This window comes from Clupea harengus, chromosome 17 (genome assembly GCF_900700415.2).
Source record: "Clupea harengus chromosome 17, Ch_v2.0.2, whole genome shotgun sequence".
Classification (NCBI taxonomy): Eukaryota; Metazoa; Chordata; class Actinopteri; order Clupeiformes; family Clupeidae; genus Clupea; species Clupea harengus.
In genome coordinates, this window is record NC_045168.1 from 16,449,217 (window position 1) to 16,461,716 (window position 12,500).

The 12,500-nt window shown below is 43.2% G+C and overlaps 2 protein-coding genes across 3 annotated transcripts in view; one reads left to right on the forward strand and one right to left on the reverse strand.

Moving 5' to 3' along the window:
• Nucleotides 1-5,058, reverse strand: part of ttc12 (tetratricopeptide repeat domain 12) — a 34,886-nt gene extending 29,828 nt beyond the window's left edge. Inside the window, exons 1-8 of one of the 2 annotated variants that reach the window (XM_031584290.2) lie at nucleotides 4,878-5,057; nucleotides 4,329-4,501; nucleotides 4,115-4,145; nucleotides 3,893-3,970; nucleotides 3,682-3,803; nucleotides 2,954-3,013; nucleotides 2,613-2,684; nucleotides 2,399-2,459 (exon numbers count right to left, since the gene is read on the reverse strand). In XM_031584290.2, the coding sequence (XP_031440150.1) occupies nucleotides 2,399-2,459; nucleotides 2,613-2,684; nucleotides 2,954-3,013; nucleotides 3,682-3,803; nucleotides 3,893-3,970; nucleotides 4,115-4,145; nucleotides 4,329-4,501; nucleotides 4,878-4,929 (649 nt within the window). In that variant the 5' untranslated portion in view covers nucleotides 4,930-5,057. Of the gene's footprint in view, nucleotides 1-2,398; nucleotides 2,460-2,612; nucleotides 2,685-2,953; nucleotides 3,014-3,681; nucleotides 3,804-3,892; nucleotides 3,971-4,114; nucleotides 4,146-4,328; nucleotides 4,502-4,877 lie in introns of both variants that reach the window. The other variant, XM_031584291.2, reaches the window with a different exon arrangement.
• A 5,134-nt stretch (nucleotides 5,059-10,192) lies between these two features.
• LOC105903773 (interferon-induced transmembrane protein 1-like) lies at nucleotides 10,193-11,448 on the forward strand. Its single transcript, XM_012831568.3, has 2 exons — nucleotides 10,193-10,474; nucleotides 11,049-11,448. Exons 1-2 carry the CDS (start codon nucleotides 10,319-10,321, stop codon nucleotides 11,184-11,186), a joined length of 294 nt encoding a protein of 97 aa, XP_012687022.1. The 5' UTR covers nucleotides 10,193-10,318; the 3' UTR covers nucleotides 11,187-11,448.
• The last annotated feature ends 1,052 nt before the right edge of the window (nucleotides 11,449-12,500 follow it).

A 12,500-nucleotide genomic window follows, 5' to 3' on the forward strand; every position in this document is an offset into this window, starting at 1 on the left:
TGACCTACAATCAAAAGGTGACATGTTATAAGGGTATGTCAGTGGAAGAAGAAGATTTGATTTGCAACCATTTCATTGAGGATATATGAAAAAGGACAGCGATAACAGTGAACTGTAGATAATAATGTAGTTTTATATTGCAACATTTCCATAATTACTTTGTTAATAGAAAATATATCAATAAAACAAATAACAAACAAAACATTAAAATGTTACAAGAACTGGTAACTTTAATGTTGGGAAATGAATACAAAACAGGACTTTGTCCATGTAGCCTACTTGTTGGTGGCTTCGTAAGACATTTAAGGAAAACATGCCGGTTTTTTTTAGCTTTTCCGAAATACCTCTTTTAAACTCTGGTGTTATGCCGTGTGTGTTAAAATAGCGGCATGCTGATTGGATATTGACAGTTTACACACGTCACACACACGGTCAGTTATTGATGCCGGTACATCAGCTGTGGATGTTGCTCCCGGTAAAGGCGTTGTGTGTTGGAGAGCTAGTGGCATATATTAGCTTTCTCAAGCACAAAGTGCAGAAGCAAGCACCTGCTTCTCTTAACTTCTTACACCAGCTACCAAAAGGCTTACTGTCCTTCCCTTCCCATCTCTTGTATCCATGCCCAACGCCATTTATTTTCATGAACTTACTTTCCATCTTACTCTCCTTTGGTGTGATGTCTCTCTACTCGGGCATCTACGCTAGGCAGAGCGATAGAGAAAAGTCGGCGTTTGAAGCACATTTTCCCAAGACCCGCCTCAATCTACTTCTGATTGGCTAATACTGTTATTTTGAGAGTGGGAGAGTTGTGCTGCTTTCATTTCATTGGCAGACGAACTCATAAACTCGAAAGTGATGGTGATGATATCGAGACGTGATTTTTTTTATAAAATATTTTTTTCCGCAGCCAAACGCCGCACGCCGGAAATCCGGCACGGTGCCGGAATACTTTAATCCCTGTTATATGCATCTTTGTGGCGATCAATTCCTTAGGTAATCGATTAAGTTAACTATCAATTCCTTAGGTAATCGATTAAGTTAACTATCAATTTCTTAGGTAATCGATTAAGTTAACTATCAATTCCTTAGGTAATCGATTAAGTTAACTATCAATTCCTTAGGTAATCAATTAAGTTAACTATCAATTCCTTAGGAAATCGATTAAGTTAACTATCAATTCCTTAGGAAATCGATTAAGTTAACTATCAATTCCTTAGGTAATCGATTAAGTTAACTATCAATTCCTTAGGTAATCGATTAAGTTAACTGCATGGTTGTTGTGAGAACACGTGTAATCCCCAATCTGTAATGCTAGCCATGGTCAAGTCAGGTATTTAGCGGACGCTTTTATCCAAAAAGTCTGACAGACACCTTGCAGCAGTCGGGAATCGAACCCGAGTCGACACTAACCACTGTTCCACCACGCGCACACACACACACACAGACACACAGACACACACACACACACACACACACACACACACACACACACACACACACACACACACACACACACACACACACACACACACCACGCACTATACAATCTGTTATTTCTTGCTGTTAGCGGGGGGGAAGGAACAGACATATTATAGAGATGTAATGGGTCTAACATCCATACAGGGATGACATGCACATGCTTTTTATCCAACAGAATCGAAAGTGGGGTCTCTCAAGCAGCTACTTCACTAACACAGGCGTTATTTATTTTGACAATTTTCCAAACCCCCATTCATTCTCTCGTAGGATTTTTGTTTAAAACTGGAACTTGCAAAAATGCGAATCCGCCACATACAAAATGACGACAGTGCACACCCAGGAATAAAGTAAATTAATTTTTAAATGCCTTCTGTTCAGACTGGGCTAGAAGGACATCTGGTGAAACATGGAAGAGGGAGCGTAAAGAGCTGGGGCTTAGCAGGGAGCACGCCTAATTAGCGAGGAAGCTCATCTGAAAGAAAAGTGCTCTCTCTTTTACGCCTCTGAGTTGAAACTTCCTCAGAGCCACATCAAAAAGACTACGCCACAGCCATCCCCCAGCACCACATATGTCTTTCAAAACTGCGACAAAGGATTAAAGAATGCCTTTGTGTGTGTGTGTGTGTGTGTGTGTGTGTGTGTGTGTGTGTGTGTGTGTGTGTATGTGAGACTGTGTCTGTTTGCAGAGAGGGGGGGGGGGGGGGGGGGGGTAGAGCACAGAGGGAGGCATGACAGGTGAAAAGGTGAAAGTGGCGGTGATTAATTTAGTATTGTCGCCACGGCCTTGTGAAGGTGATCTAGGGCCCCTTTTCTTTGTCTGGTTCCCTGATGGAGTCCGCTGGGTCCTCCGTGCAGCGGCTACACTCGCTGGTGGGACTGACAGGTAATAGGCTCTTCCCTCAGGTGCCCTCAAACGCACCTTTAACCATGGCCGCTCGCTCGGGCGCAATCTCCAGGATCTTCTCATAGCACTCCCTCGCCTGCACAACCACACACACACACACACACACACACACACACACACACACACACAAGCACAGCAGCGTTACAAGGGCCAGGCAGTCACTCACACGGAGAATCATTATGGCTGGCCAGCGGTGACTGAGTGGGGAAACGACCCGGTGGCGACTGACCTTTGCGTAGTCGTGGAGACCCAGGCGTGCCCGCCCCATGTGCACGTACGCCTTCACGCTCTTCTCATTACACTGTGGGGGAGACAGACATTACCACGGCTATTTTTACACAGCCACTCTGTCCCACGCCTGTCACAGCAACAAGCTAAACCAGCCTCGGAGCAGCAACTAATCACACACACACACACCACTCTTAGCCTCGGAGCAGCAACTAATCACTCACACACCACTCTTACCGACCCGCACACACACAGAACCAAGAGCTTAAAATCACAAGGTTTTAAAAACACAAAAATGTCTAAATCAAATACATATATATATATTAGTGCTGTAGTGCTTACCTTTAAAGCCCACTCGCAGTCAGTGATGGCCTCAGCGTACTTCTGCAGTCTGATGAGAGCCTGCACCATGGGGAGATGGGGAAACTCACACTGGAGTCTTTCTCTCACACTGGAGTCTTTCTCTCACACTAGAGTCTTTCTGTAACACTGGAGTCTTTCTCTCACACTGGAGTCTTTCTCTCACACTGGAGTCTTTCTGTAACACTGGAGTCTTTCTCTCACACTAGAGTCTTTCTGTAACACTGGAGTCTTTCTCTCACACTGGAGTCTTTCTGTAACACTGGAGTCTTTCTCTATGTATTTGTTTGATTTTACTTTGTATACAGCTTCTGTGTGCTAACCTGTGCTTGTATCTTAGCTGTGTGCTGTTACCTGTGCTCTGTTGGTGTACCCTTTCTACATGCTAACCTGTGCTTGTATCTGTGCTGTGTGATGTTACCTGTGCCCTGTTGGTGTACCCTTTCTACATGCTAACCTGTGCTTGTATCTTAGCTGTGTGCTGTTACCTGTGCTCTGTTGGTGTAACCTTCCCACATGCTAACCTGTGCTTGTATCTGTGCTGTGTGATGTTACCTGTGCTTGTAGCAGTGCTGTGTGCTGTTACCTGTGCTTGTATCTGTGCTGTGTGCTGTTACCTGTGCTTGTATCTGTGCTGTGTGATGTTACCTGTGCTTGTAGCAGTGCTGTGTGCTGTTACCTGTGCTTGTAGCAGTGCCGTGTGATGTTACCTGTGCCCTGTTGGTGTAGAGCTCCAGCATGTCTCGCAGCTGCTGCAGTCCCTCGGTGTAAAACTGCACAGCGGCCTCGTAGTCTCCCTGGGAGAAGGCGGTGTTGCCTCTGGTCTTCAGGACTGTGAGGTGTGGTCTCAGAGTGAGCAAATAATAAAACCCGCAGCTGTTCTGACACAATGATTCACAGTAGGCATCCATTCTTACAGACCTTTGGCTTTCTCCTCCTTCGATCTCCTTCTCTTGCTCCTCTCCTCTGCATCTTTCTCCAGTATCCCCATGAAGGCCTCTAAGGTATGGAGGTGTCACAGTTAGGCGCGTGGGAAAGACTCCTACAGCCTCTGGGTAATGAGCACTAAGCTGAATGATTCTTTAGGTGTCTCTGCCCCTACTCATTATACTCCAGCTGAGGACACAAAGTGATGACACTTACCTTGGCTGCTGCCTGGACCACTGGAGAAACCCTAGACCACCCAAAAGAACACACAGCGTCATTTTCATTTATGGGAAAAAGCACTTTGATGGGGTGAATACTCTGGTCAAAGGCAACCATCAAATCAAAACTCTAACTTTAACTAAATTAAATTGCACAGACATGGTATTGTTGACAAGTCTCAAGTGGCAAGCAAAACAAATCCATAAGTTACCGTCCCGGCTGCTGGTACCTCTGCAGCAGAGGGGTTTGAGTTAATTACAGTCCGGTTGACGGCTCCCGTCTGACACTCCTTCCGTTTAGAGGCCTCCAGCCAGCTGTCCGCGCGCTCCACAGCTCCCGCGTGACTAGTCGTGTCAGCGGACGACAGCTCTTTCACCAGTTCGCCTGAAAACAGAAAGCACCATACGTAACCCAGACAAAACCAAACAAACACACATACATACAGCTTCAGCAGGGGGGGGCTCGACTATCTTTCACAACATTGGAAGAGTCTTGCCTTGGCCTTAACACATATTAATTATTGTGGTTATTTGGTTAATGTTCGCAAAAATCAGTAAACAATTCGTACATTGAAATTACTTAGCGATAAATGTGTTCAAAATAAACAGAATGCATTTCTGAGCAAACATCACCTAACAATATGGTTTGAAACGTTACTTTTAGCTATCATAGATAGCTAGATCACCTTTATAACTAGCCATTTGGAAACAGCTCTGACTACCGGTAACTTCAGTCGTTTGAGTAATTAAACACAACATACTTATCTCATCCACATTTTTGAGGAAATTGTCAAATCCTTTGATGTCTTCCATTGTGGATTACGCGCTAGAAGATGTTACATAATATAAATATTTAACCGTGGAAATGATATTTTAAAGCTGACAAAATAAGCACAGAACACAGCACGGAGTTTACAGAGTTTACAGCGCGTCTTTAGGTTGTAACCATGGAGATGAGCCGGAAGTTCACGCAACACGTGTGAATCGTTTCTGAAATGGGGGTAGGTCAGGGAGACGGGAAAATTTGTGCTCTGGTGAGATAGGAGAGGCGGAAAGAGACTTCGGTACATCGTTGTAGTTACATCGTATGCACAGTTAAAGATAAAGCCATTGCATGAAACAGTAGGCCTACACGGTGTCCAACGTCACTGTATGCGTCGTGTGGTTGTTGTAGAAGTTCGTTAACATTCAACTCTTCTATCAGCAATTATTCGGCAAGTGCAATAAGAACAGTGCAGTCTATAATTCCATAAATCAGTTATACCAGAGAAGGACTTTGGTTATACTTTGATGGAGCTTTGAGAAGTATAGTCCGCTAAAATCTTTTAAGACTTGAGGGGAATCATCTACAAAATAGGTTTGTCCTAAATGACTGCGGATGACACACAAATTAGATAGTTGTTCATATATCCATAATTTTGGTGTTTTATTTCAAATCCACGGCGTTAGTGGTAGGTCAGACATAATAAAGCTCACTGAATTCATCCCATTTTAACAGAAGTGGAGGGCATGCATGCTGCTTGCTTTCCTGTCTTATCTTGGGTGACGAGGTGATGTCTAATGGTTTTGGAAATTAGTTGGATTTTGGGCTCCTATACTCGTAAGAGGGTGTTAAAGTATTAGCTGCTTAGCCCTTTTGAGCTTCCCAGCAAAAAACTTAATCTCCCCGAAAACTGTGAGGTTGATAGCCTGGTATAAACCAGACCCAAATTCACTTCGTGAATAGATATAGGCAAATCTCAGCGATAACTGAGCTGAGACCAATAGACGGGCGGAGCCAAGCTACGAGGTTGACGGCTGATAAAAAACCTAAATAGATAAATACAGCAAGATGGTTTCAAATGGAAACGTGTAGCAACAGTGCCCCCCTCTGTTCATTTAAATCAGTCCGAGAATATGATATTTTCAACGTCAGTTTCACTAAATAGCATGGACTGAGACAGGTGTATTCTTAAGGATGGATGATTAAACAAATACATTAGCCTACTGAATAATTTTAATGCTCATGAGACAAGTCGCAGCACACTGTTTAATCCCAGGAAAGGTGTTGTTCAGAATCCATCAGAATCACGGCAGTGTTGCACACCAAGCACACTTAAGGCTCGGAGCTCACCGGTGCTTTCATGCCAAAACTCCCCAGGGCAGTTCTGCACCTCTGGAAATGTAGTCTACATACAGTTCTTCACCATGGGAAATGTAGTCTACATACAGTTCTTCAGTGTTCGTGACAGTACAATAGTCATATGTTGATATGTTGATATATATTTATCTGGTATATTTAGTAAGGTTATTTATATGTTTATTATGTGTAAATTAGGTTCATAGTACTTGTGCAGAGTGTACGTCATGGTTTGTTTTGTTATATTATGTGATGTCATGTTATGGTAGGTTTGGGCGGTGTCTTGTCGTAAGAATTTCAGTGCCCAGTCTGACCCTGTGTCATTTTGTGCATCTGACAAATAAAAGACTTGTAACTTGTAAAGTGTGTTGACCTGTTGCTCAACTGACAAAGCAAGGTAGCAGACTAACAACTGACATCATCAAGGTTGCTTAAAGCAGTAATAGAGTTCTGTTCCTAAACTTGTAAGCTAACTACCTAAAAGTCATGCAAAAATCTTGCAAACACAACCAACAGCCCAGCTGACACTGATAGAAGCTTGCCAATACACTAGCTGGTGTCTTTTGGCAGTATAACTGCCAATGTCATGCATGTGAAAGCTTTTCTTCCATTTTTGCAGGGTGTTCCAGCCTGGTACACAGAACTACATAATGCATATCCTGGATGGCTAGTGGGGAAGACACAGGGGTTTATCTGTCCTTTATATGACCATATGCTATCAAAATTTATTTCGAGGATGGTACCAGAACTAGTTGCCTATAAAACCATACCTCATAAAGTGTCAAATTGTTGCATAGTGTTACTTTAAGGAGGGCATACAGGCCAATAATGTAAAATGCAAAGGTGAAAGATCTGCGTTAACTGTATTTGGATACAAGTGGATGGATGTAGAAAACATTTTAGTACACCTTTTGACTAGAAGCAATTATATCTGATCTCAGTGCTGATATGCCTTATGGAAATTTGATTCACTCACTCACACTAAATACCTGAAGACTGTTAAAGGTAAAACCTGTGGATTTTATTTATTTATTTATTTAAAATGAAATGCTTCAAGGCCCATACAATGATGATATCTATCTGGAGGATAGTTAGTTTACCATTGTACCTGTCTCATGTTTAAGGTGTTCTTGTGCAGTCATTGAAAATTAAGAACATTTTGATAGCCTGGAAAAAATGTATGTGAATATTACAGCAATATTACACGCCGATTATTACCGTCTTTAGAATCACATTAGCATTGTTAGTTCAGAAGCATTTTCACAGTAATATTACAACACCGTTTATAACCGTCTTTAGAATCATATTATCATTGTTAGTTCAGAGGCATTTTCTTTTTTGACAATACAAAATCTATTCCTCAATTGATGTCTGAGAAGTACCGATCATTTCAAGCTGTAGGTGGCGATATTGTCCCACGGTACACAATGCATTGCCACCAAGACGCTATTCTATTTGTCATCTTTTACAAATAGAAATGGCATTGATAATTACCTCATCATTTTGCGGAATGTGAGTGTTTGCTGTTGTTGTTGTTTTTATTAATTTGGTTAAATGTATTCATGCTTGCATGGTTTAGTTGTGTTAGTATTTTAAAGTTGCTGATCATTTCTCATTTGTGCAGTTTTGTACACTCTTACAAATGTCTAGCTTCACAGATTTAGGGTGTACCTGTGCTCAGATGTCACACAGAACCTGTCTTTCAACTCGCGTAGCAGTCCAAAAAGTCTGGTTGTGTTGCACCGTAATCATTTAATAGGCGGCCATCACATCTGATTGTGTGTCTTTTAAACTTACCTTATTGTCCATAGTGACTTGTTAGTGTTTTCCTCTTAATCTCTGTGTAATATTTTTGTTGTCAAATAATACAAGTGGCAAAACAATGACTACTCCCGTTTATCATGAGTGTCTTATGTCTCTGTTTAAACCATCGGTTTTGTTGCAAATGAATGCCATTCCTCAGGCCATGGACATGTGAGATCAGATTGTTCATAATCAGTGTCCGCAAACTCCCCACATAAGGAGAGAAGATGTGAACGGGCCCTTTCACTTCCGCCCTCAGGGCCTCAAATTGCCTTGGCATGTCGTGCTCAGTACAGCCTGGCGTTGATGCCTTGGCATGTCGTGCTCAGTACAGCCTGGCGTTGATGCCTTGGCATGTCGTGCTCAGTACAGCCCGGCGTTGATGCCTTGGCATGTCGTGCTCAGTACAGCCTGATGTTGATGCCTGCACTCCACCCCCAGCCTGCTTCAACTCATGCCCCTTTTGTTTTTTTACTCACTAATCTGAACAAGATGTCGACTTCACCAGGATGTGCTCTCAGTAAAAGAGCCGTCTGAGTGTTTTTCTGTGCGCTGCCTTGTCTGTGATGGCCCCTGTGCACAGCCTAAACAAGGAAAAAACTACAACGCAACAACATACATAGATTTAGTCAGAAGATATAATGTTTCTTTCCTGCTGGTGTGAGGACTAATCTCTTGTGTATTGGCCGAGTGAGGACTAATATCTTGTGTATTGGCCGAGTGAGGACTAATCTCTTGTGTATTGGCCCCAGTACATTAATGATGAATGATGAATGATGAATGATGGTAGGTATACATAGTCACCAGAGGCTCTTGAGATTGTGTGGACATTTTAATTGTTAATTACACAGTGATCAGATAATATTGCTGTAGCTCAACTGGTGGAGCAACATCCTAACAACTTCATGGGTGTGTTACCAAGGGAGCTAGCACACTGACAGGGATTTGTCTGTACTGTACAGTAAGCTTCCTGCTTTAAAGAAAAGTGTCTGCAAAATGAAATCTTGTGAATGTAATAATCAGAATAGCTGTGTAAAGCAGCTTTCTTAAACTGACTATAACAAAGCCTCACTCAGTCACATAAACGCTACTTACAGCTGAGGCCCCTCCCATAAACACTACTCACACACTAACAGCTGAGGCCCCTCCCATAAACACACTTACAGCTGAGGCCCCTCCCATAAACACTACTCACACACTTACAGCTGAGGCCCCTCCCATAAACACACTTACAGCTGAGGCCCCTCCCATAAACACACACTAACAGCTGAGGCCCCTCCCATAAACACACTAACACACTTACAGCTGAGGCCCCTCCCATAAACACTACTCACACAGCTGAGGCCCCTCCCATAAACACTACTCACACAGCTGAGGCCCCTCCCATAAACACACACTTACAGCTGAGGCCCCTCCCATAAACACTACTCACACACTAACAGCTGAGGCCCCTCCCATAAACACACACTTACAGCTGAGGCCCCTCCCATAAACACTACTAACACACTAACAGCTGAGGCCCCTCCCATAAACACTACTCACACAGCTGAGGCCCTTCCCATAAACACTACTAACACAGCTGAGGCCCCTCCCATAAACACTACTCACACAGCTGAGGCCCCTCCCATAAACACTACTCACACAGCTGAGGCCCCTCCCATAAACACTACTAACACAGCTGAGGCCCCTCCCATAAACACTACTCACACAGCTGAGGCCCCTCCCATAAACACTACTAACACACTAACAGCTGAGGCCCATCTCCCTGAACAACTCCAACTCACGCCCAGGACAACAGATGAAGATTGCCAAGGGAGAAGTTTGAGCGCCTCATGAAATATAAACACACCGCCCCCACACAGCATTCTTATTCGCCTCTACCCAGTGTTCTTATCCGCCTCTACCCAGTGTTGTTATCAGCCCCTACCCAGTGTTGTTATTCCACAACATTCTGTCCCAGAGTGAGACTAATTTGAAACACGACCCTTGAGCACTGGCCCCCACCGATGACTCCACTTTAATGCAACATTCCACTGATTTTCACACATCTGTCTTTGCAGTTTCTCAGCATCCGTAGTGTGTGGCAGCCTGTCCAGTTAAACTTTTGGAGGCATCATGTTTCAGAGCATGTTAGAGCAGAGTTAGACACACCCTTCCACTCCTGAGTCCCCTCCTCCACATCCCCTCCACAGGCTTAGCACGAGGAGAGAAAAACACACACTTGTTTTCTCCGCTTTCCAGCACACCAGGTCCTCTCTGGATATCCACACTGCTAGCAGCATGGAGACTCACACCAGGTCCTCTCTAGATATCCAGACTGCTAGCAGCATGGAGACGACATGTTCCAACACCCCCTCCTACATGGCCTGGTCCATCTTCAACTGCCTCTTTTGTTGTTTACCGCTGGGGATCGCTGCCATCATCTACTCTTCAACGGTAAGCCAAACAGACAGAGGGAGTTGGTGGCAAAAAAAGCAAAAGTAACAGTTGGGGGGTGGGGGTTGGAACATGTACATGTTGTGTAGACTACTTTTTGAACTGTGTTGTACTGTGTAAGGTCCATGTACACTCAGGAGAGAAACAGCACCTCCTCGTGGCCATTGCATAATTCACACTCTTCAGAGGGAATACATTTCTCAACCACTCCTAACATTATTTTTATGTTTCTTACAAACGCAAAAGGTCCCGTTTGCCTTTTTAATCTACTTTTTGATAATTAACCAAGGCCTACTATGTCTTCATTTGAAACATATAAGCGTTAACAAATGACAGAAACAACGCATGCCCACCATCCTGTACCACTGTTTAGGCCTAGCATGAGCTCAAAGAAGCTCAGCCTCTATTGGTCCTGTAAGGAAGGTCTGAACACACACATACATACACACATACATACACACACACACACACACACACACACACACACACACACACACACACACACACACACACACACACAGCTCAGCCTCTATTGGTCCTGTAAGGAAGATCTGAAGCGCTTGTGTTCTTTAAGGTGAACAACGCCAACTCAGCCGGTGACAGGACCAAGGCAGAGAGCGCCTCCAGGACCACGATGAGACTCAACCTCGCTGCCCTGGTCTGCGGCATCATTCTCATCATCGTCATCATTCTGGTGTCAATGAACAGTTAATTAGTATATTAATTTAATTCCGTATAATTAGGATATTTCATGAAAATTGAACAGTATATCTGAATGTGGCCGAATTCGGTCTGTTAAAGAAAAGCAGTGTTTAATGTGCAAATGATTTATCTAAATTATATTGCCTACTGATTTGATTCCATTGTCTATCAATAGAGAAGTTGGGAGAGTTATTGATGCATTGTGACAAAGTTTGTTGCCCTGTAATGACAACACTAGCAAATACAAAATATTGATGTTTTCTTATTCAAAAGAATATGCGTTTCTCTCACGTTCATTTTCTGTAGAAACAGGAACAGGTTCTGCGTACTTTTGACAGTGCAGCTGAGACAAAGCTGGCTTTAAAATGTGAAGAGGTCTTTATAAGGCATAGGCTGGTCGTCTACATCTCACCTGAAAAAAATTATCTTTTCCATAGAGGTTACAGTACAGCCGTCATTGGAAACACCGATAGATCCTACGATAGATCCTACGCTACATGTTTTGCTGTTAAATCTTCACAGAAGGAAAGGACTCCTCCGTTCGCAGCATTTATCCGTAAGTCACTGCATTCCTGACTCTTCCAGACCAACGCTAGCTCTGTGTAGTGTAACTGGAATGTTATTTATATTTTACACATCAATTTCAAACTCAATGAAAATCAGATTAATTTATCGTGGGTTTAATGTGTTGAATTTAATTATTGAACATACAGTTAGATGGTTCTGTAACTCCAGAGGGCCAGCTGCCAAAAAGGCAGGAAAGGGCTTGTCAGTACCTCGACAATACAACCTTAATACAATACAACCTTAATACAACCTTAATACAATACAACCTTAATACAATACAAGTCACCAATATTTAGGGGTGCCAGGGGCTGGGAGTGGACTATACCTGGACACAGTGTCAAATTATGTTTTGGGGAAAAAGTAAAAATGATAAAAATATTAATTTGAAATGTCTACAGGTTTAAAAAAGAATGTGGATGATTTAAATACCTCTCCAGCAGCTTACATAGACAAAATCTTATCTGGGCACTGGCTAATTATGACCAGTCAAATGCCAGACCTCACTGAGACGAAAGAGGGCCTCAGTCTAAGGACAGGGTTGCATTGTGTCCAAGGCAGTCCAAAGAGAGAAAAAGAGTGTGTATGCGTGTGTGTTTGTGTGTGTGTGTGTGTGTCTGGGCATGTGTGTGTGTGTATGTGTGTGTGTGTGTGTGTGTGTGTGTGTGTGTGTGTGTGTGTGTGTGTCTGGGCAGGCATGTGTGTGTGTATGTCTGGGTGTGTGTGTGTGTGTGTCTGGGTGTGTGTGTGTGTGTATGTG